The sequence below is a fragment of the Xiphias gladius genome, chromosome 4 (assembly GCF_016859285.1).
Source record: "Xiphias gladius isolate SHS-SW01 ecotype Sanya breed wild chromosome 4, ASM1685928v1, whole genome shotgun sequence".
Taxonomy (NCBI): Eukaryota; Metazoa; Chordata; class Actinopteri; order Istiophoriformes; family Xiphiidae; genus Xiphias; species Xiphias gladius.
The window spans coordinates 9,501,718-9,523,667 of record NC_053403.1 but is presented as its reverse complement, the minus strand read 5'-3'; the positions used below and the strand labels follow the sequence as shown (position 1 = coordinate 9,523,667).

General features: G+C 40.7%; 1 protein-coding gene across 1 annotated transcript; it reads left to right on the top strand.

The window, feature by feature from the left end:
• The first annotated feature begins 13 nt into the window (after positions 1-13).
• Positions 14-3,540, top strand: LOC120789333 (potassium voltage-gated channel subfamily S member 3-like). The gene is made up of 3 exons (XM_040125997.1): positions 14-63; positions 1,267-1,433; positions 2,024-3,540. Exon 3 carries the CDS (start codon positions 2,028-2,030, stop codon positions 3,525-3,527), a length of 1,500 nt encoding a protein of 499 aa, XP_039981931.1. The 5' UTR covers positions 14-63; positions 1,267-1,433; positions 2,024-2,027; the 3' UTR covers positions 3,528-3,540.
• Positions 3,541-21,950: the final 18,410 nt, after the last annotated feature.

The following is a 21,950-nucleotide window of genomic DNA, read 5'->3' as shown; positions in this document are numbered from 1 at the left end:
TTACAGCCTGACGGGGATAATTGTGCCTGGCCTGTACTGGACCTCATCATGCGCTACAAACAGGTTGATAGCATTTGTCCTTTTTGATTACAATTTTAAAACTATAGGTATGGGGAATTCAAAAAAATGGAATAAAATAAGTTAAAGACGTCAATAACTTATGAATATCCAGGGTCATGCTCTAACAAAGGGGAAAAAACTCAACAGATATTCAAGTTTCTGTATCACAAACCTTTATAAAGTGTAAAAACAATATCAGTTGTATTGGAATATTCATCACATAAAGAAGTGCAAACTTAATTTTTGAGTTAGTGGAGAATAAAAAATATGCCAAACAATGCAAACACTGACCAATATGAGACTACATTTTTCTTAGAGCTCCCAGCCACCACCTGCATTACACATAAAATGAAGATCTGGGCAGTGAGGCTGTGGATGTGACACAACTCTGCACACATTTTTTCTTTTTTCTTCTATTAACAAATCTTGTGCTGTGTATTTCCCCGAATGAGACACAGAGATGTAAAAATGCCACATTAGTTTTAAGAGTAGTAAGAGATAGTCCGAAACGATCTGCAAGGGTAGGGTGCTTTTATGTTATAAGCAGCACATCTGGGAGACGGCGAGGATGTTTTCATTAAGGTAATAAAAAGATCGAAAGAGCTCTCGGCTGGGACACGGAGGTTGGATGGTAGGGCTCGTCACACAGGCCCATAGATTACAAATTGTCCACCAGTTTGGTGTAAAACATAACGGTTGTAGCAGCACTCTCAACAACTTTTTCATCTGCTGTTACAATAAAGGTATGCTGTATTTGACTTTCGCTGCCAAATACAGCCGTGCTTTCTGGCTTGGCAGTTAGCCTGTGAGCAGGGCATTTTTCACAGAGGACTGAAATGTCAGTGTGTGATTTTTTTCTCCTTATTTTAATCTCCTCCAGTGTGCAGACAAGCCGCGGTCAGCTGTTTGTAGTTGCAGCAGCTGCACTCAAACACCAGCTACGTGCAGTTTCTTAAACGTTAAACATGCACTTCTAGTGACTGGAGGTGCAACCCTTACAGAGGGAGAACCTGTGATCTTTTCAGGGGTTAAATATCACATGTGAACTAAAGCCCACTTACAGGCTTATACAAATACCATAAAACAACTATGTAATATTACAGTAGGATGTTCCTACATCTGTGCAGTCTCCCTCCCTCCCCTCTCTCCTCTCCTCTCCTCCTCTCTCCTCTCCTACTCTTCGCCCCTCCCTGTTCCCTGTAAAAGGGAACAAACTGCTGCCGCGCCACTGTCCCGCCTCCAGCTCTCCTTGTCTTGTCCGTGAAGATGCAGCACCGCACTCCCTCCACCGACCTGCTCTTTGCGGCGTGCATGTGAAAACTAAAGCACCTGGATAAAAGTTATTTTCATGGAAAGAAAGGCTCCAAGGGCAGGTATGCTGCAGCTTTACATTTTGCATTCAGTTTTAGTAGATTAGAAGTCACAGACTTTTATGCAAATAGGGTTTGGTGAAAAAAATGTTAGAACTAGGTTTTATGCAAAAGTCAGCACAGTGCGCAGGCAAACTAGCAATTTGATTTATCCAGAAGAGATTAGGAAATACTCACAATTTACACATGGTGGAAAAAAGTCCTTGGGATGATGTGTGGGGTCAGTTTCAACTTGTTGCCTCTCATTTCCTCTGAGTTAGTCTAGTCCACTTTGTAATTTGATTCTTCTGGTGATAATCCTCTTCTTGAGCCCTCCAAGAAATGACAGTACCTCATGCCTCTTCACTCACTCCAGCACAAGCCATTTCCTGTGTGTGCTGTATTGATTTTTTCCCTTCAAAGGACTAATGTGTTCTACAAACAGTGCTGTCAAATATGTCTTGATAGTCATCTGTCTACATAAATGTACCGCACACAATCCTGACTGTAGATGGTTGTGGGGCTTTTTTTTGTCATAAAAAAAATCTATAAACCCACAGAGTAAAATTGACAGACTTCATTTTTTGTCATAATGTCTCTGTACATATCATCAGGACCATGGGGTATGGGCAAACCCTCCACCGGCGTGGGAATGAGGAGGACCAGGTCCACCTCAATGTGGGAGGGGTACGACATGAGGTGGATCCAGACATGCTGCTCCGCTTCCCTCACACACGTCTGGCTCGTCTCCTCCACTGCCAAAGCGAGGCGGCGATCCTGGAGCTGTGCGACGACTACAGCCCAGCCGAGAAGGAATACTACTTTGACAGGAATCCCCGGGTCTTCCTCTGTGTGCTCAACTTCTACCACACGGGACGTATCCACATTATGGAGGAGCTGTGTGTTTTCTACTTCAGCCAGGAGATCGAGTACTGGGGCATACAGGAGCTCCACCTGAGCCCCTGCTGTAGAAACTGGTACCACGAGAGGAAGGAGTACATCGAGGACAGAGACTGGGACATGAGGAGTGACGACCAGCAGCAGCCAAGCTTTGACTCTTCCTTCGAGGAGCTCTCTGCTCTCGATAAAGACCTGGCCAAGTTCAAAGGTGCCTGGTGTGCAGAATTGAGGAGCTACGTTTGGCTCAGGCTGGAGGATCCAGGTCACTCAAGAGCCTCAAAGGCCATCGCCGTGGCCTCCCTCAGCGTGGTCTTGACCTCTATTGTTGCCATGTGTGTCCACAGCATGCCTGAGTTCCAGCGTGTGGACGACAATGAGAGGCCCATCGAGGACCCTGTCCTCACCATCCTGGAGGAGATCTGCATTGCCTGCTTCTCCGCCGAGTTCATCATCAGGCTGATTGTCGCGCCCTCCCGAAGGAAGTTCCTAGGAAACCCTTTAAACATCATCGATGTTGCTTCCATTTTGCCATTTTACGCCACTTTAGCTCTGGAGACAGCCGACGAGGAGAGCGCGGAGGAGAACGAGGACATAGAGAACCTGGGGAAGGTGGTGCAGGTTCTGCGCCTCATGAGGGTTCTCCGAATCCTCAAGCTGGCTCGTCACTCCATCGGGCTGCGAGCGCTAGGCGCCACCGTCCGCCACAGCTACCACGAGGTGGGTCTTCTTCTTCTCTTCCTCTCGGTGGGGATCTCCATCTTCTCTGCCCTAATCTACTTTGCAGAGAAGGAGGAGGTGTACACAGATTTGGGGACCATCCCTTCAGGCTGGTGGTGGGCTACAATCACCATGACCACAGTAGGTTATGGTGACACCTGCCCAGTGACACTGGCAGGGAAGATAGTGGCCACCTTGTGTATCATCTGTGGCCTGTTAGTGGTGGCTCTGCCCATCACCATCATCTTTAATAAGTTTTCAAAGTACTATCAAAGAAACAAAGCCATGGAGGGACAATGTATCCCTAAGCCTGAAAGACGAGACCCAGAACTCCCTTATTATAACATCAGAGACTTGTTCACAGACAGTGTGTATCCATTCATTGGAAGTATCACCTTTAGGAACAGTGAGAGCAGCGCGGGGGATGATACAGACGCCTCCAGTCTCCAGGACATAGAGGTGTATGATAATGACACTTGTGTGAATGGGGCAGCAAACTGAAATCCCTGCCATTTCACCGAGTGTCGCTTTGTGACTGCAAGTCACTCCCTGCCTCTCAGGGCAGAGGGCTCCATCACTGACTATGCCTTCCTACACTGTCTTCCTCCTGCAAATTTGACAGAGAAATATTGTGGCCATGAATGATTATTATTTTTTTCTACAAGGGAATAGCTTGCGAAATATGTAGCCCTGCTAAAACCGGGAAATCTAAAGGGAATTATCTGGACTTCGCTCAGAGGTTTGAAAGCCCATTTTCTGCTTGAGAAAACTGCAATGATGCACGTCAGAGGCCATAATGTTAATGTTTTTCAAAGTAATGTCCTGTATTGATTTGTCTGAGAGTTCAGCAAATATAAAAGTCTAGAATGACAACAACACTGTTTGATTTTTAAAAATGGTATTATAGATCTCTAAGTTGACTGATGCTAGAGAGTCTGCATGAAAAAAAAAAAAAGTTTTTTGAAAGAGAGTAATATAAATAGTTGAGTAGAATTATGCAATATTATTGATGCTGATGAAGAGAGGCCACACATCTCTCTCAGAGCACTGTGGAAAGCACTGATATGCCAGGTGATTATTATTAAATTTTCGTTATGGACAGTTTTGTTGGCATGCTGGGTGACTCCTGGGGGGTAACTCTTGTGGTCATGAAATAAAACTCAGTGAATCAGAAGAAATATGCCTCTCATTTGTCACAGGGCATACAGTAAGTTGCATTCCTCACTCATTCAGACAAAGTTTTTAAATGCGGGTCCTTGAATTTATTTATCGCCATATGTCTAAGGTCATCAGGCATTGTGCAGGATTCCACGCTGATTGCAACTCTTCCTGGTTAAGATGACTCTAAAATCTGAATGGAGATCATTAACAGTGTATTTTCTTGTTCTTTGTTCTTTCATTAACAATGTTCTTTTCTGTCTGTGGTGAAATGCAGTGAAAATGGCGAGGAAACTTTCTTCAACCATTCAGTCTTTTCCCCTCCATAAAGCATTGATTTCCTGTCCCGTGTTATCATTTGCAGCTGGATGAGCTGCTGTCCCGCTAGAGCCACAGATGTAAAAAATCATTCCACTGCAGGGGTCTCAAAGGTGCTCATGCAGTTGACCAGAAGCATCCTCTCTCAAAGCCAGGACTGCTTGTACTTGTGACCAAAAATGTTACATTACTTGAACCATTTATTATCCGATTGAATTTAATGTTCAGATAGTTTCTTATCTACTGGCTGAATTGATTTTGACTGAGACGTGCACTTGATAATACAGATGCAGAGCACAGTGGCATCTTTGCATGGATAAAACTGGATGTATTTTGGCGTAATTTCCCTCCAAAGAAAAATCTGAGGGGGTCTCCAGATGAACAAAGGAGCAAGAAATCAGGTTCTGTTACTCATCATTACGTATGTGTGAGAGGTCACTTCCCACTTATGCCTCATTTTGAGTGTTTACAAGCCAAAAAGGTTTTGAAACACTCCAATAACAAAATAAAAGGAGGTAATGAGGGAATAGTGCTTGAGGCAGTGCTGGATGATAAGCATTAAAGTGTAAACATGAGATATGAGTGCCATGAAATGATAATGGATGCATATGATGATCATTACTGCTGCTATTCTGACGTTTTGACTAATGCTGTTGCAATGAATATCCCTTAACAGCCTTATTAGAATAAAATACTAATTTAACAATGTAGTAAGCTGTAACATACACGCACAGGGTACAGTATGTGAGGTTAAAAACACGAAAAGCAGTATTGGTGGAAAACAACATCAATTGATTTTTTTACTCAGATGATACTGAGTTTTAAAGACTCTCGGGGAAAATCTGTCATCTTTACTCAGTGTTTGTGTGAACAGTGAAATCAGTCTTCGTGTCGAAGAATCCACCACCGCACGCGTCGCCGAGGACGATCCAGCACCACTGGCAACACATAATGATATTTTTGCGTTCTTCATCATTACTTTCAGCCTCTTGAGGTTAGGCATGGGGGGTTTCTGTTGAGGGGAGTGGATTTTAATATTCTTTCACTCTGCTGCCGGCAGAAATGCATTCACTTTTTGAACAATCGGCCACAACCTTAAAACCAGTTAACGGTTTTAATGTGGTGGCATATATATGCACTTGTTTTGCTATGTATAGCTCGTTACAGGAGTCTTCAGAAACTCCATAAACGGACTAAAAAAACACATTTAAGGCTGACTAACTCTGAAAAACCCAGTATATATGGACCGTCAAAGCACATGCTAGTCTTTAAACAGTAAGACAGCGAACGACCCATAATTTGACACTATCTGTAGAAGACTGTGTTACACTGGCCTCACGGTATATCTGATGTTGCGAACACGTGTCCTCTTATATTCGTGCCAATGTGGTATATTGCACCAGGAATTGGGGTCATAGGGGACTCACAGCTCATTTATGCCCTGGGCCCCCTCCTAGCAGGTTTACCCGGCCCCGCTGTCAAACCCATCAGTGAGCCCTCCTGCTCTGTATGTTTCTCCGATCATTCATGTTCAGATATGTCCTGTAATTTGTCACCTGTGCAGTGTGTACTGAACAAAAGACACGTGTGAATTCCTTTAAATTCCTGTCATAAGTACTAAACGGCGGGGAAATGCAGTTATTACATGTGTGGCTGTACTCTGAATCATACTGTGGCCATTTTGGTATGTGCAGGATATGACGGACGTTGGTCGGGTTGTTCCTAATGTAAAGGGAAAAAAATGCCAATTACCTGTAAAGGTCACAGTGAGTGTGTCAGCACAAATGTCACTTTTGCAGAAATGACTGAGACGAGTTGTTATTCATACTTCCCCTTCAGGCTTTTTTTTTTTTTTTGTTCTTTAAATGAAACAACAACCTTCATTACATTAAGGCTGATGTGAAGTTGCTTACCACAATACTTCTTCTGGGCCAAAGTCTTAATCCAGGCTGACTGGATGTGGTGGAGCATTAAAGTACTAGGATAAAAGGTGTCACTGAACAATCGAATTCCTGTCAGAAACACTGTCTTCTGTTTCATCAGTGGGAAGTAGAAACAATTCAATATATTTTATTGAAGCTTTTTTTTTTTTTTCCTCTTTGAGATTCATGTTTCTAAACGCTGGCCAGTGCTTTGATGCTGATTTGAAGTGAGTTGTCTGTGCGCAGAACAGAGACGGTGACGCTTCTCAGCTTGCAGTGTTGTCAGGTGGGGGATACCTCTGCAGAGTGTGCTGGACATTAATATTAAACAAAAGTCACTGCGGAGAAAAAAAAAAAATGGAGAGAACTGGAAAATGACAGCATTTCACACTGTTCACATGTGTACAGTTTTGGTATATTTCAAGTTTTTGAAGAGAAAAAATAAATCTTTCCTTGAAAATTCTGACATTTGTTTTCAGGTGAGATTATGAACTCGTGTAGCGTATCACAGTAAGCCTCAGGGTCTGTAAACGCATTTGTCCCCGAACCTCACATAAAAGGGAAAGGTCATTGCACAAAGTGATGAATGTGCAAAAGGAAAAATGGGATTTTTTATATTGTGTGAAATTCTGCTACAGCTGGTTGCAGCATGCTCTTTGCAAGATCAAACTTAGCTTGGTTAGGTTGGCTGTCACTACATATTTCCACATAAAAAGTGCCGTAGTGCAACTATGTTGCTAACGGAACTAAGTGATAAGACTAAGGTTAGCGTGCTAACATACGTTTAGATCAAAGAGAGAGAGTAGGAAGAAAAGAAAAAAGAAATATGATCAACGTATCTGACCTGACAATTCATCAGTAGGGTGTTTGATATTGATGTAAATGACATTTCACAAAAATAACCCAACTCCTCAAACTAGAAAACATTATGCCAATGACATTTGATAAATTGGTGTTGGTCAGGTTAGCATAACTAGATGTTTCCTACTCATTCTGCACTGAATACTACTAATTCTATCGGTGCACATGGAAATGAAACAAAGTACTCCCCAAATTTGCAAAGAATTGGCAGTTAATTTTATCATATTATTTGGCCTTCTAAAACTGGAAGTTGATCTTCTAGTATAAGATAAAGTCTTCACTATGATAACATCTTAAGTTTTAATGGTGCAACCAGATTTAGTACATTTCTAATGTATGAAACAAGATATTAGTTGATAACTTTACACACAATCCTCGTAATTAATTTATGAATAGCTGGTGAAACCCATTCAGACTTAACTGACAGAATTTGTCTGCAAGCCGATGACCAATTATAAAAATGTATTGTTATCTGAGAGAAACGTGGTGGCTGTATAATAGCAGTGTAAAACAGCATGTGAATCAACCTCTGGCAAGACATTGACCCAACTCCAAAAAGGAAACACTTGTTCCTACATTTGTAAAATGTTAATGAGCTGGAACATGATTCTGCGAGGCCTGTCTGAGAAAAAGAAGAGGTGACTGGAGGTGTTTTTGTTTATCCTAAAGTGAACCAAAGAGTGTAGAGATGCCAGCTGGGTGAAAATGCTTTTATATTTCCATTAGATTCTGTACGTGAGCTAAATACCTCTGCCAAGGAGGTTATGTTTTCGCCTGTGTCTTTTTTGTTGGTTTGTTTCCCAGCAGGATTACACAAAAAAAGTACTGAGCCAACTGGCACTGAACTTGGTGGACGGACAGGTCACGGGCCGGGGAAGAACCCATTAAATTTTGGGGCAGATCCGGATTATTTACTAAGAATTTGAATTTTTTTCTCAGAGGTCTGGTGGGTGAATGTTGTTTGACATGGGCCTTCGTGGTGGTCTGTGCTCTACCGTGCGCATTTCTAGTTCATAATGTTCTCATCGAAATCAGCCAGATCACTTTCACGCTGCCATCACCAGCAGCTGTGTGGTGTCAGCACAGAATCAGATACAACAAATAAATCACTTTGTTTGTATTTAGATCCCTCTTTTTTACCTCAGGGAGATTTTTTACACCGAGGCTGGATGGACATTTTTATTGTTCATGTCTATAGTCATTTATTACTCAGACAAAGGTTGAGTTTTTGGCAGGGCAACACATACCCCTCCTGTAATTCAGTTAGACATATAGAATTTTTACATCTATTTACATTTGTAAATTGCACAAAGACCACGTATGACTGTAGTTGTCCTTTAACCTTCCCACTCCTCTGCATGTCAGTTTCAGAAAAACTTTATTTTTCATCACAAACCAAAAGAAATTAGTCTATAACGTGGCATATTAGTAGGTGAAAAAAAAACATACATACTTATTTTTTTCAATGTTTATTTTTGTATTAGCAAGCACATGGACCAGTGCCACATACCACAGCATTTATAGCCTACGCTAGTCTGCAACGCCAGTCCCTAGATGGGTCTTTCCACAAAGACACACAACTGATCAGGAAAACCCCTGGCAAAAACATCAGTACAATAAAAACATGATAAAAAAAAAACCAAAAAAACTTGAACTGAGAGCATTGGAAAAAGCCAGTAGTAAGTGAGTAGTAAGTTGACCTTGAGTTGGGATTGATTTGTCAACTGTTGTCAAGGTCAGGAATGAGGTTTCCCTGGTGAGCTTTTATTAGATACCTATCCAAAATTTTAAAAGTAGTATTGTATATCATCTTAAGAGCAGCTCGTGATCAAGAACGTGTCCAATAACCTAAGTGTGAAAAGATCATGGGCGCATAAAACTATTTGCAGCATAAAATTGTGAACTGTCTCAACCATCAGGTGAGTTTATGGAGAATGTAATGTAAGACTCAAATATTACACCTCTGACGCCATGTTTTATATGATTTTAGGTGGGAGAGCTTTTTACCTTTATGAAATAGTGTTAGGACACCCCCCTGCTGATATCAACTTAAACCATCCTCCATCATTTAAATTGAACTCATTAGCCTTTGACGAAAAGCACATTGACCCCGTTTTCTTGATGTAAAGTGTTGCACACAGACAAAGATGAAGGAGAACCATACTAAATTGAAAATGGAAGTAAATATGGTTTAGCCATGAAGCATGTAAACTGGATTTAATGAGTGAATAATGAAAAATGTAAAGAATTGTCCCAGTCTGACAAAAAATAAAAATAATAATGATTACTAGCTAGGGTCAACCGCACCTTCACCTCACCTTGAACACTGTAGTGTGACTCATCCCATTAAGAACAAGGGAAGACTGGAGTATTTCAATTAGCCTGTTTGGCCATGCCTATTGTCCACCACTACTGTCATTCCCAGGAAACCCTCAGCAATTATGAAGGCGCAGATAAGCAGATAATCCAGTGTCCCATGTGTGGCCTGGTATCCCTCTCACAGGGAGGTGGCTTCAGGCCTTTACGCAGCCTGACCTCAGCCCTCTGCTCTCAACACAACCGCAGCTCACCAAAACCAGAAGCATCGGCTCCACCGGGACCTTCGGGATTTGCCTTTGCAGACTGATTCAGTTCCTGGTTATCCGGACCGGTTAGGTGAGGTTACAGCCTAAACCCTGCAAGGCTGTTGCAGAGCTTAAAACATCCAGGTATACGAGCAGTAGGGAGACACTATAATGCTCAAATTTACAGAACTACTTGTTATTTAAAACTGTGCAAGTTAGTTATTAATGATATTCAAACTCTCCACATACATTTCCCCCTTGTTTACCCTTAAAAAAGTAATTTTAAGGTTTTTATATATTGTGTATTGGCTTGTCATGTAAACAGAGTGAAATATTTAAGCCCAGGACATTGTATTTTTATGGACGGACCATCACATCAAATGGAAATATTCTAGATGTTTTGTGCATGATTTTAGACACATTTGGTATCTTTGGGAACGTTGGGATCGGCACAAGAATTTAAAATTAAGTTCCGAGTGTTGCTCCGTTGTGTTTTTCTGCATAGCTTGAGTTTGTATTGACTGACCCACCGGCAGAGGCTTCTGCTTCATTTTTTAATGCAAAAGTCCCTCTTAAGCCAAAAATCAAGATCAGCAAATTGCATACTCCTCTAACCTGATCTGTTTTTGTTTTGTTTTTTTTCCAATGAGTGGCTGGCGGGGGCAAACATGTAGTAAACAGTATTTTTTTGCTGCAGATTCTATCATTACTTGGGAGTTCAGTATCCTCTACGTGGAGTGCTTTCTTGCCTCTGTCTTGCATTTTACTCTTAAGCTTTGCTTCGTCTCTGTGCAACAGGGATCTCCCACCATTAGTCTCTCCCAACAGTTGAATTTAACTGGGTAAAATTGCACATTTATTCCTTCTCAATTGATATTTATTCAACATTTTATTAACTGTTGCTCTACTTCATTATTTACTCTAATAAACAGAGTGTATTTATAAACAAATATTTTATTTAAGTGTTATTTATTTCGATTTTCCTCTCAAGCACGTAAAACAACAGCAGGCGTGATATATTTGTTAAAAGAGTTTCAGCGATACTGAGATATCTGTCCTACTGTTAATCGCAGGCTCAAAAGCATTATATGAATTGAATATACATGTCGTGAATGTGTTTCAGAGTGACAGGGAGCTGAGCTGGGCCAGGCAGGGCCCGAGTAAAAATAAAGTGGGTAGGATGAAAAATGGTGAGTACATCGCTGCGGCTCTTAGCTCAGATGATGAACTGAGGCACTCGCTCTCCATGGAGAGTTGCAATGGAGAGAGCGAGGATTTAATGGCGGCAGTAAAAGAGAGCAGGAGGGCTCCAAGTCCTGCTAATGAATCAGAGGAAGGGAGGAGGTTGAGAGAGAGAGAGAGAGAGAGAGAGAGGCGGAACGGAAGAGGGATGGGCCAGTGAAAGACAAAAGGACAAAAACACCACATGTAGTTAGCCCTTGAAGTTTTCATTGGAAGCAATAGTGAAACTGTGAAAACAATACTGGACATCAAATTCAATGACAGTGCCTAAAAATCTGAAAGAGATGAGATACCATAAACAAGAGTTAGACCAAAGCTATTGTAAATTGATTAGTACTGGGGCTGCAGCTAAGGATTAAAGTCATTATTGCTGATGACTGATTAATTGTTTGGTCTATAAAACATTAGAAAAAAATGAAAAATGGTCGTCCCAGTGTCCCAGATTCCAGAGTGACTCTCTATGTCCAAATAGCAGCCCAAAACCCAAACAGTTTCAATTAACTAAATTGTAAGACCAGAAAAAGCAGCAAACTCTCACATTTGAGAACCTGTAACCATAAAATGTTTAGCATTTTTGCTAAAAAAAATTTACTTACTCTATTTATCAATTCTATTGTTGCCGTGCAGTAACAAGGAAACTGTATTCGAAAAATTGTACATTATTCCTCAGAAAAAAAAACAAAGTTTCGCCAGTGAAAGAACAACATAAATTCCCCATAAGAGGTACAACACAGTAGTTATACTAGTCGACATGCAGAGTCCCCAGGAGTTAATGTAAGAAGTGTAAAATAGCTTAGCCCAATCAAGAGCCCAATAATAATAATAATAATAAATAAACATTTACTTTGACTGTTGCAACACATTAGCCTCAGGCAGCTAGTATGATGGCTAGCTTTGTTAGCACTAAACTGATAAACCAAATTAACAATTTACAAATCAACAGTCAGAACAGCTGTAATAAAAACAAGTGCATTTGGGGAGTACATAAAAGTCACACACTTTAGTCATACATAAGATACATGATTTTATTACTCTCAGCCCATAATGATAAAATGCATCTGTGCATCCATAGAAGTTACTGCAGCAGTTACCCCCCCGGCTGCAGGTTTATAGTTGTCTGATGTTACTGCCTGTGCCATGTAATGAATGTGCTCTGCAACTGTGTCCACTCAGCCTTTAAGAGCATCAATAAATGTCTGTAATAAAAAAATCAGTGTGAATGTACAACTTTATTGAATTCTGTTTTAGCTGTAGTTTAGTTTGTTTTACGCAACATCGTTTAATCTATCGCTAATAGGCTGTTTTATTTGTTGAGGTCTTGTCTTCGGTGAGGGATCTCCAATGAATGACTGTGGAGAGCTTTTGGCGGCGGTAACAAGGAAGCGCATGTAATTAAACAGATGGATAGTTACATCCATCTCATAAATTTTATATCAATGATGTTAATATTATCATCTCGCCTCTTAATCGTCGCAGGAGTGCTTTAAAAATGGAAAAAGAAAAGACACGTTCAAGGTCATTTTTGAGTGATGGCAGTGATGAAAATAGAAAACTGCGTGAATTCAGCGGAAACAGCAGTGTGGCTCTATAAAGACAGGCCAAAAAACACACAGTAACAATGCGGAAGTGAATGAATCTGACAACTTTAATGCCGACAAACTATCAGGTAAATCGGTTGCACCTCCCGTACAACCACAGTAATGATAGTGAGTGGGAGTAAATGCCATCTCCATTACCTCCAAAACCTCCAGCGAAGTTCCTTTTGTGTCAAAGTTTGGGAGCCAGTTGGCCTCTGCCTCACAGGGTCACCTCTCTCTCTCTCTCTCTCCCTCTCCCTCTCTCTCAGACTAATTTGCTGTTGTCGTCTTTTGACACCATTATGATACAGCAGGCTCGACATTAAAATGGACATCGACTTTGGTGCGCTGCGAAACCGAAAGCCCTTTACCGAGCTCTGAAGACATTATTCAGCCAGTAATTGGCCGCTGCATTGCTAAGCATTATTGTGCCCCAGTGATCGCTTTGATTAGCACGAGATGACCTTGTGGATAATTGATCTATGAATTTTATTCCTTGCAGGGTGATTAATGCCGCCACAAATCTTGTTTGCGGAGGTGAAGTACATCTAGTTACTGTGCGCGGCTTTCAATGTCTTCTTTTCTCATTCTGCTCATGATTGTGCACTTGTTTGCACTTTTGTTTGAGTAGCTCCTTATTGTCTAACAAATGATAACTGGAAACAGCAATGTCATTTAAAATACAGCACCACCATCCTGGTCTTCTGCTCTTCTGGTCTGATGAGCCGTAAAATTATTTTTGGAGATCTTGCCAAAGTGATTCATCTGTTAATTTGGGGCGTCCTGCATTTTTCTTAAGACATAGCCTTAACTTGAAAGCAGCTAACTTCTCCACTAATGTCAGCGGGCTATTGATTTACATTTTCTTGATTAATGTAGTTAATTTATCTTCGTTTCTAATCTAATTCACTTCAGCAAGGTCAAACTGAAAAGCACAGGCACAAACAACAGAGATGACCCTGTTACCCCATCATCTCACATATTTACTGAGGGAAACCTCATACATTTATTGCAGTAAAGTATTCTAGTATTCTTTGTTTGCTCTGCTTGTGCCAACCAACCTACTGCTGCTTAATGTTATTCAGTGAATAATGTCGTGCATTTGAGCAGTAAGAAAGCACAGTTGAAGATGACACTGAACAGTCACCACTTCATCTTCTTGACATGAATAGCGTATTACATAACATGTTTCCAAAAACCATACACTGTTACAAACACAAAATCCTCGTAGCTGCAGAGAATGAGCGCGATTGTTTATGTTGCAGTGCAGATATGGACGTTATTGGAGTTGTCAGTTCACTTTAAATAAGAGTCGAACAAGAGTCTCTCTGTATAATGAACAGAGACAGTGTATTTACCTGAATATGTAAACAGAGAAAGCGCTCTTAGACAGAGAAATTGTCTTGTCTAATAACACACAGGCTGCAAAATGTGGCCACCGAGCGGAGACTGAAGTAACAGCTTTCTGTGTGGTCATCAGGAGACATTAAGTCTGATTTAGCTCCTTCCCAGGCACCAGAGAAAATGTTGCTATTGATTGGATGTACAATAAAATGCAACTAAAAGAAGAGTTATATGCTGGCGTCTTAATTTCTGTATGCAAACGTGTCAAATAACAAAATGAACACTGTTTATAAGGAGAATGTTGGTCTATCAGTAAATCTCTGCTGTCAAAATACGGTCTCTTATTAAAGGTGAAAACTCCAATTTATGAATTTCTGTTTTATTGATTTTAGTCAAATATTGCTGTTTGTGAATATGCTTCACAAAGCCAGATACCAGAGTTATTAGACCAACAGTTGCGCTGTACAGTTGTAAACACTCTAAATTCTAAATAAGTTGGTGTTGTCCTTGAAATACTAAAAGGATGGGGGAGATACAAATGTTGTCTTTCTCAAAGTAAGCTGAGAAACTCCGCTCTCTGGGTCTGAGCCAGGCTCGCGTTGTTCAGCCGAGGAAGCGCGTCAGGTTTTATGTACTGAGGCACCTCCAGTCACAACAAAGATATAGTCTGAAACACGAAACCTCCAGAGAAACAGAAAGATGTTACTGTGAGAAAATTAAAAGTCTGTTGCCCGATTGACTGAAAGACTCTAAACTGTAGAGATTCAACTTACAGCCACCAGCCAGTCTCAGATTATTTTGGAAAAAAAAATAGAGTCCGTTGGTTTATTTAAAGGACTATACTGCTAAATTTGCAGGTTTTAGCCCATTAACTTTAAACTGGTAAACCAGCATTTACAAAATCGAACTTTGCTTTTAGAATTCAGGCCAGCAAAGTATGAATATCCCCTTCCTATGAGATGGGAAACTTTTCAAAATTAAACATGTGACTTACTGTATGTATGCGAGGAGCCCTAAAACAGTGTTTCTCCGCTGGGATCCATCTGAGAGGAAGAGTGTGAAAAAGTTCGACGAAAAGCAATACTCTACATAAAACAGCTTAAAGGAACCATGTGTAAACTCCTCAGCGAAAACAGTCGTAGAGTGTGTTCTGCAGCTCCGGAGGAGATTTGTCACGTCTGATGAGGAAAACCCTGATTATGTCATCGGGGTTTTCTCGATTTAGGCCTGGGGAATACATTACAAACCGGAGGTATGCAGTTTGAAAGACACTAGCATTTACCAGACAACGAAGTTATAATGAGAAGATGTCATTGCTTGCATTATGGGAAATGTAGTGTCCATGCGAAATTTGGACCCATACTAGGGACTAAAAGTCAAATTATCTCAAGGTCTGTTGCATCAGTGTGGACCACTCTTTTTAAAATCTGTCTGTTGCAAAGGTTCACAATTTTACGGAAGGAAAACATCACATAGCCGAATACTAACATTGGGGATGCTTTTAGGATACTAACTGAAGCGGCGACCAAAGTTTTGCATATTTGACATGTTCAAGTTGATTTAGTCTGAATCTGTAATAAATGCAGTTTACCTGTAATCCTAATTAAAACCCGCTGAAAACTTGCTTTTAGAAAATGTACCATGCAGAGGTCAGCATCTCCTCATCTATCTAGAAATGCCAAGTCAAATGCAAATGGTTTTGCATTACAAACATCGCTTCGAATTTCCTTTTGATGTGAAAATAGTGTTTAAGCAAAGGAATCAAACATTTGAGACTGAAGATAAAATGCTAATTTATAAAAGGGTAATAAAAAGCCCAGTCCACAATATTCAGTTTGCCTGTCTTGAAACTTAAAAGTATTGATGATTCTGATTCTGTTGAAAATTAAGGCATTTAACTTCACTGTCAACTAGCATGTGGCACTTTTTTCAAGATGTGTTTATTTTTTAGCATTTATTTTTTTAAATTTCATTATGGTAAGTCACCCCAATAATATGAAATTGTGTGGATTATCCCAAATGACAGAGATAATATACAGTAAATGCATCTCCTTTAATAAAACTGGTTAAAAAAAAGTCCATATATAACTTCAATAATTTATGACGTAATGCTGAAAACTTTACTTATATTCTAATGAATGAACAGTGAAGATGTCTGAGGCAAATTGAAGAGGCCCATCAAATAACAGTATTGGTCCCACACTGAAGCCCCGTCATGTAGCTCTCAGTACAGCTTGTTCACTAATGGAGCTCTGGCTGCGTGCCAGGATCAAACACGAGGCCATAATGCTGAAGAATTCCTGATTTCAACAGATCGGGAACCAGACTCCAGTTTACATCCCGGCCAATGTGGGCTGACAGTCCATCACGCCTGGATACAGGAGGCCCGATTAATCACGGTGGTGGTGGTGGTGTTGGTGGCAGTCGAGGGGGGTTGCAGGTGCAGGGGAGATGGGCGGGGCAGGCGAACAGAGGGCAAACACATAAAGCAGTGGATCGCGGAGATAAATCACAGCATCCGAGCCACTACATCACCTCCCCTCTGAGAGGAGAAGGCCGCATGTTGATGACTTTATGATGGATGACTGATTCAGTATCCATCAGATCCGGTGATGGAGCTCAGGGATTTGAGGGAAACATCCTCATGTGGAAAGAAAACATGCTGATTTGGTTTATGTATATCAGCCGTTAGTTCAGTGGGGCGTAAATCTGTCTTGGATTATTTATCATATTTCTACTCAAAAAACATCTTTAAAATTACCTAAAATGGATGTAACTGCAAAGTTGTTTAACATATGTTTTATTCAAAATACTGTACAATCCGATTTACAAGTAGAAGACAGAGATGTAGTGGAGGGTAAACCCACCTAATCTCTGCTCAGCTAACATTTCTATGTGGAGACTGTTTTGTTTGCCAAGATGATCTGCCTTTTAAATCCAAATAAAATCTTCACAATTTGAAATCAATATCAAACACATATTCAAAGTGCTTTACATACCTGCATTAAGGACATCAGAACTGTTTGTTGGGTAGTCAAACAGCTTTGGAAACCCCCCCACCTCACAGGTGTCCAACAAAGCTGTGTATGATGGGAATTTCATTAGTACTACTATTGGAAAAAATATATATATTACACTGATAATGGTGTTAGATGAGGGCGACATGACTGTTTGTACCAAATTTCATGGCAATCCATCCAAAAATTGTTTAGACATTTCACTAAAAACCACAAATGTGGAGTTCATGGTGGAACAAGAGTAAAGTTAGAGGATTACTGAAGCCAGGATACATCCTCTGGGGACCACGAATGTCTGTACAAACAATTGTGCCCGGCGATCCGGTGGTTTTTGAGATATTTAGTGACAATACGACCCGAGAGTCACGTGACAAGTCTGGATAATAATAATTTTTTTAAAAAATCAAATAAAACTTTGAGGACACTACATGATGCACCACAGAAAGTTTAGAATATTTAAAAGACAGCAGACTGTATGTTTCTCTGATTATCTGACACTTTATGAGGTGTCCTGATGTGGCAAACATTTACTGCCTTAAGCAGCTAAAAGCAAACAGTAATAATAACCTTAAAAAATGTATCACAAGGTCTCTACTCAATGCAAATGGGTTTTTTGTGGTGTTCTTTTCCCCATTACTGTTGAATCAAGGCTGCTTTATTGCAGCATAAGCAATAAATAATGTCCTTGTGTGGAGACTGCCTTTGTTAGAGCGGTGACTCCGTGAGGATGGGCCAGAAGCTCTTGTTCTCTCGTGGGAAGATTGGCAGGAGTCAGGAAATTAGGGGCCGAATTGAGAGCACTTACAGTGCATTGCGTGGAGTGCACTTGGCAGGCCTACAGCCACTAACTCTTTCACTCACGGATAATTTCGAATTTCAGAAAGGTGGCCTCCAAAGCTGCTTGCTTTGCAGAGTCATAACAAAGGAAGAGTCTCCTGTAATATACAACGAGTGACTTTACTGGGGAGGAGGACGGTGCAGATGGTTCCAGCTTCCCTGATATCATTCCTGCGGTGACCCCAATCCTTCTCCTTAAATGTGTCTCAATATTCAAGCTAGATTAAATTTTCATTCCCTCATCCTTCACACCTGGTGGCTGCATCATGTGATTGAAATGTCAAGTAGCCCTCTCCTCACATCACAACACGGCACTGATGCAATGTCGTATTTAAAGGAATAGTTCGGCCCTTTGGGAAATACGCTTATTCGCTCTCTTGCCGAGAGTCAGATGAGAAGATTGATACCACTCCAGTACTGGTACAGTAAATATGAAAACTACTGTCAACAGACAGTTTAGCATAGCTTAGCATAAAGGCTGAAAACAAAGGAGGCGCACATAGCCATGCTCTGTCCAAAGGAATAAGGATCTGCTAACCAGTACCTCCAAAGTTCACTAATGAACACGTTGTATCTCGTAACTCCCATAAAACCACAAAAACTTTCTTTTACACTTGATTCTTGTATGAATCCAGCAAACATGTGCTGGTATGTGGACCGTTACCTTTGTACAGAAGCTATGCTAACTGTTTCCCCCTGCTTTCAGTATTTATGCTAAGCTACGCTAACCAGCTGCTGGTTATTACTTTGTCTTTACCATACAGACATGAGAGAGGTATTAATCTTGGCGAGACATTGAATAAGCATATTGCCCAGTATATCAATCTATTCTTTTACGCTGCCGGAAGTCGATATCGCCCCTTAGGAAGGAATTGAAGGACATGGTGCCCTGGACAGGGATACATTTTCCTCTTGCTGGAGCTGAATGGAGGGGAAAAAAACCTCTTCACTCAAAAACAGAGGCAACACTTTACAATTTAGCTTGATCGCAAGCTCTACATTTTCCATTAAAATGAAAAAACAGAGGCAGATCTCACAAAACATGCCAGTGTCAATCACAAACACCTCGTACGTCTGAGGCATCACAACCCCCCTGCACTGGAGACGAATGGACTGCAGCGGAGGGCTGTTTTGCATAACCGTGAAAGCGCAACGCTGCTGACTCCAGCTAAAATACTGACATATGGGTTTAATTCCATTAAGTGAGCTACTGTGTAAGGATAGAGTAGCAGCTGATCTACAGCAGCTGATCTTTTATGTTCACTGCGCTGGACCTGACTGTGAAATGCTGGAGAGCTGCGGATAAGGATGACAGACAGATAACCAATCAAAGCGAGAGGTGTCACAGGTCAAGAGGTCGGCCAGGCAAATTACATCCCTCAAGGCCGTTGACCGCACATTGAAATTGAGCTGAGTGGCTTGTCAGTTATATTGTCGCTAAAGTCATTACACGAAGTGATTCTGGTTCGGCAGCAAGGACAGCTGGATGTGAGCAATGCTGGAGGGATTATGTGCATTACATACAACAGAATGCCTTCATGTGAAGCAGCCTCTTTATTTGATTTTTATTTGACTGAAGGTTTACAGTACAAAGGCTGTAAGTGTGCCACAACTGGGAGGATTTTAGTAAACGCAAAAGGGAGGGAAGTCACTAGAGAATAGTGCTATGTCCCAGTTCCTCCCTACTACGTTTACTACTATAATACTTTTCACTGTATACTGTTTTTGCAGTTAGCGTACAAGAAATCAATGTACCGTTTCGTACCAACAGAGAATGATAAAAGACTTATCCACAGCGAATTAAGCCAGAGTTTTTCCAAAGATGTAGCACTTTTTCAGTACCACTTTCTAAAGCATCCTTTGTAAAAGGTTTATATGTTGCTACTAACGGTTTTATAGGTCAATTATAAGCCATTAATAAGAACAAAATTTGAGTTATTAGGCTTTCAAACATTTTCCAAACATATGTCCTAGAAAGGGCTTTAGAGAATCTGGATCAAAATATATTTATATACAAATTATTGAGCACTTGTGGATGGATTACCAACATTTATAAATGCATTATTACTGAATACAAAGGCTAAAAACCAGCCAAAGGGATTTTTCACAACCTGGAAACCTTTTTTTTATTTTTTATTAATGGCTTATAACTGATCTAGAAAGCATAAGTAAATTATTTATTAACCACTAACCCACTTGGTGTATGGTATGGAATTACAACACGGCTCAGGTCTGGCTGTGTTGTGTTCGCTGGGGAGACTTTAGTAGTGCAGGAACACCAATCTATTTTGATTGTTTTTCAGTGTCCCTTTGTTGAGCAAGACCATCAACGTGTCTGTCTCTGGCAGATCTGCAGCGTTTTTTGTTTTTTTTTTCCCCGCTGGACGGAAAGGTTCCGACAGGCTGACTGTTTTAAAACTGACAGATCCGTTTCAAAGTTGTAAGACCACAGCCTCCAGCAGACTTTTCTCACATCTAAGAAACTCAGAAAACAACTTACACACACAAATTGCTGCCCACCCAATTGCTGTCTGTTCAGTGATGGATCAGGGTGACTGCACTGCAAAGATATTCGTCAAATTGGAAGGTTTTGAAAATTCAATATCTTTAAATTTAACCTTGTTTTTGTCTTATATCACATTTCCCTGATTTAATGTAATTTGAAAACTCGGGAATTTATTCTTTTCATTCACCCGTTTATTTCTATGGTGTGGCCTCTCTGTATTTCTGTATACTTACTGCAAGACTGAAATTGACCGGCAGTCTGACAGGTCACCGGCAGAAATGATCAAAGTTTTATTGCTGAGTGGCTGAACATAAATAATCCTAATGTTCATTTCTGCTTTGCATCAGATTTAACCTCGGCCCTGCTGGAGAAGAACCATCGATCTTCTCATTTATCTTCCAGACATTTAGTAACATTGATCCAGTGTTTTGCCCTTGTCTGCATCACTCCACACCAGTCTGCTCCGTAATGTCTTCATCTCCCCCTCTATCCCTAACCTATTTTACTGTGTCCATGTAGCTGGGGTTTCTAATGGGACCTCATTAGCAGGCCCGGTGCTCAGGGAAGACATCTGATCCTCACTGTAAACCTCCAACGCTTCATCACAAGCCCCATAGCAAAGAACGGACCCTCTGAGGACACCGAATACACCCCGCCATCGGCTTCATTAGGTCCAGATCCATAATGTGGACAACGTGTCAATAATCCATACTCCAGTTAGGTTTAAAAGTCCATACTTTTAAACACTTTTGACAACCATATATTTCCACACATGTAAAATAAAAATAAAAAGTTTCCATAAGCCAAATAACATTATCTTTTGCCCATTTCTATTGTTAATTTTTTATTTCTTTATCAGTTTAAAAACGAATGACATTCCAATCAGCCTCAGCCGCACTTTGTTTTTACTTTGGTGAACATGGTAAACAATATACCTGCCAAACATCAGCTTGTTAGCATTGTGATGTTAAATTTTCAGCTCAAAGCACTGCTGTCACTTAATACAGCCTCACGGAGCCGATAACACGGCTGTAGACAGCTTTAGTTTTCAGTTAGCACCACTAACATAGGCCATGTAACTATGAATACTGACTTGTGTATATGGTTGAATTGGAATTTAAACTGACAAGAGTGACAATGACCTAACTTCGATTTTATTGGCAATCTGTTCCTTGAAGTTCCTTGAGTGTCCATTAAATCCAGGGACCACATATAGCAGTGAAGTCAGTGGATTTTGCCTTTTGTTCTTCTCTTGGCACAAGAAGCAGTTACAGATGTTTAGAACGCAGCTTCTCCAGCTATCGTCTGCAGTAGCGGGAAAGTAAATGAGAGCTGTCAGAGTCCAACTTGTCAATGATGAGTGGGAAACAGGAACGGGGCCATAAAGAATTCACTTCAGCCAAGCATATCTAAATCCATATGGACCACAACAAAATTCCCATTTATCGCCACACAAGTGCAAAAAATACCCAAAAACATGCTTAACCTCTACCTCCCCCTGCTGGTATAACAATGTCTTGCAATCACACACTTCCCATGTGACTAAAAAAAAAAAAAAAAAAAAAAAGACCCTTTTTT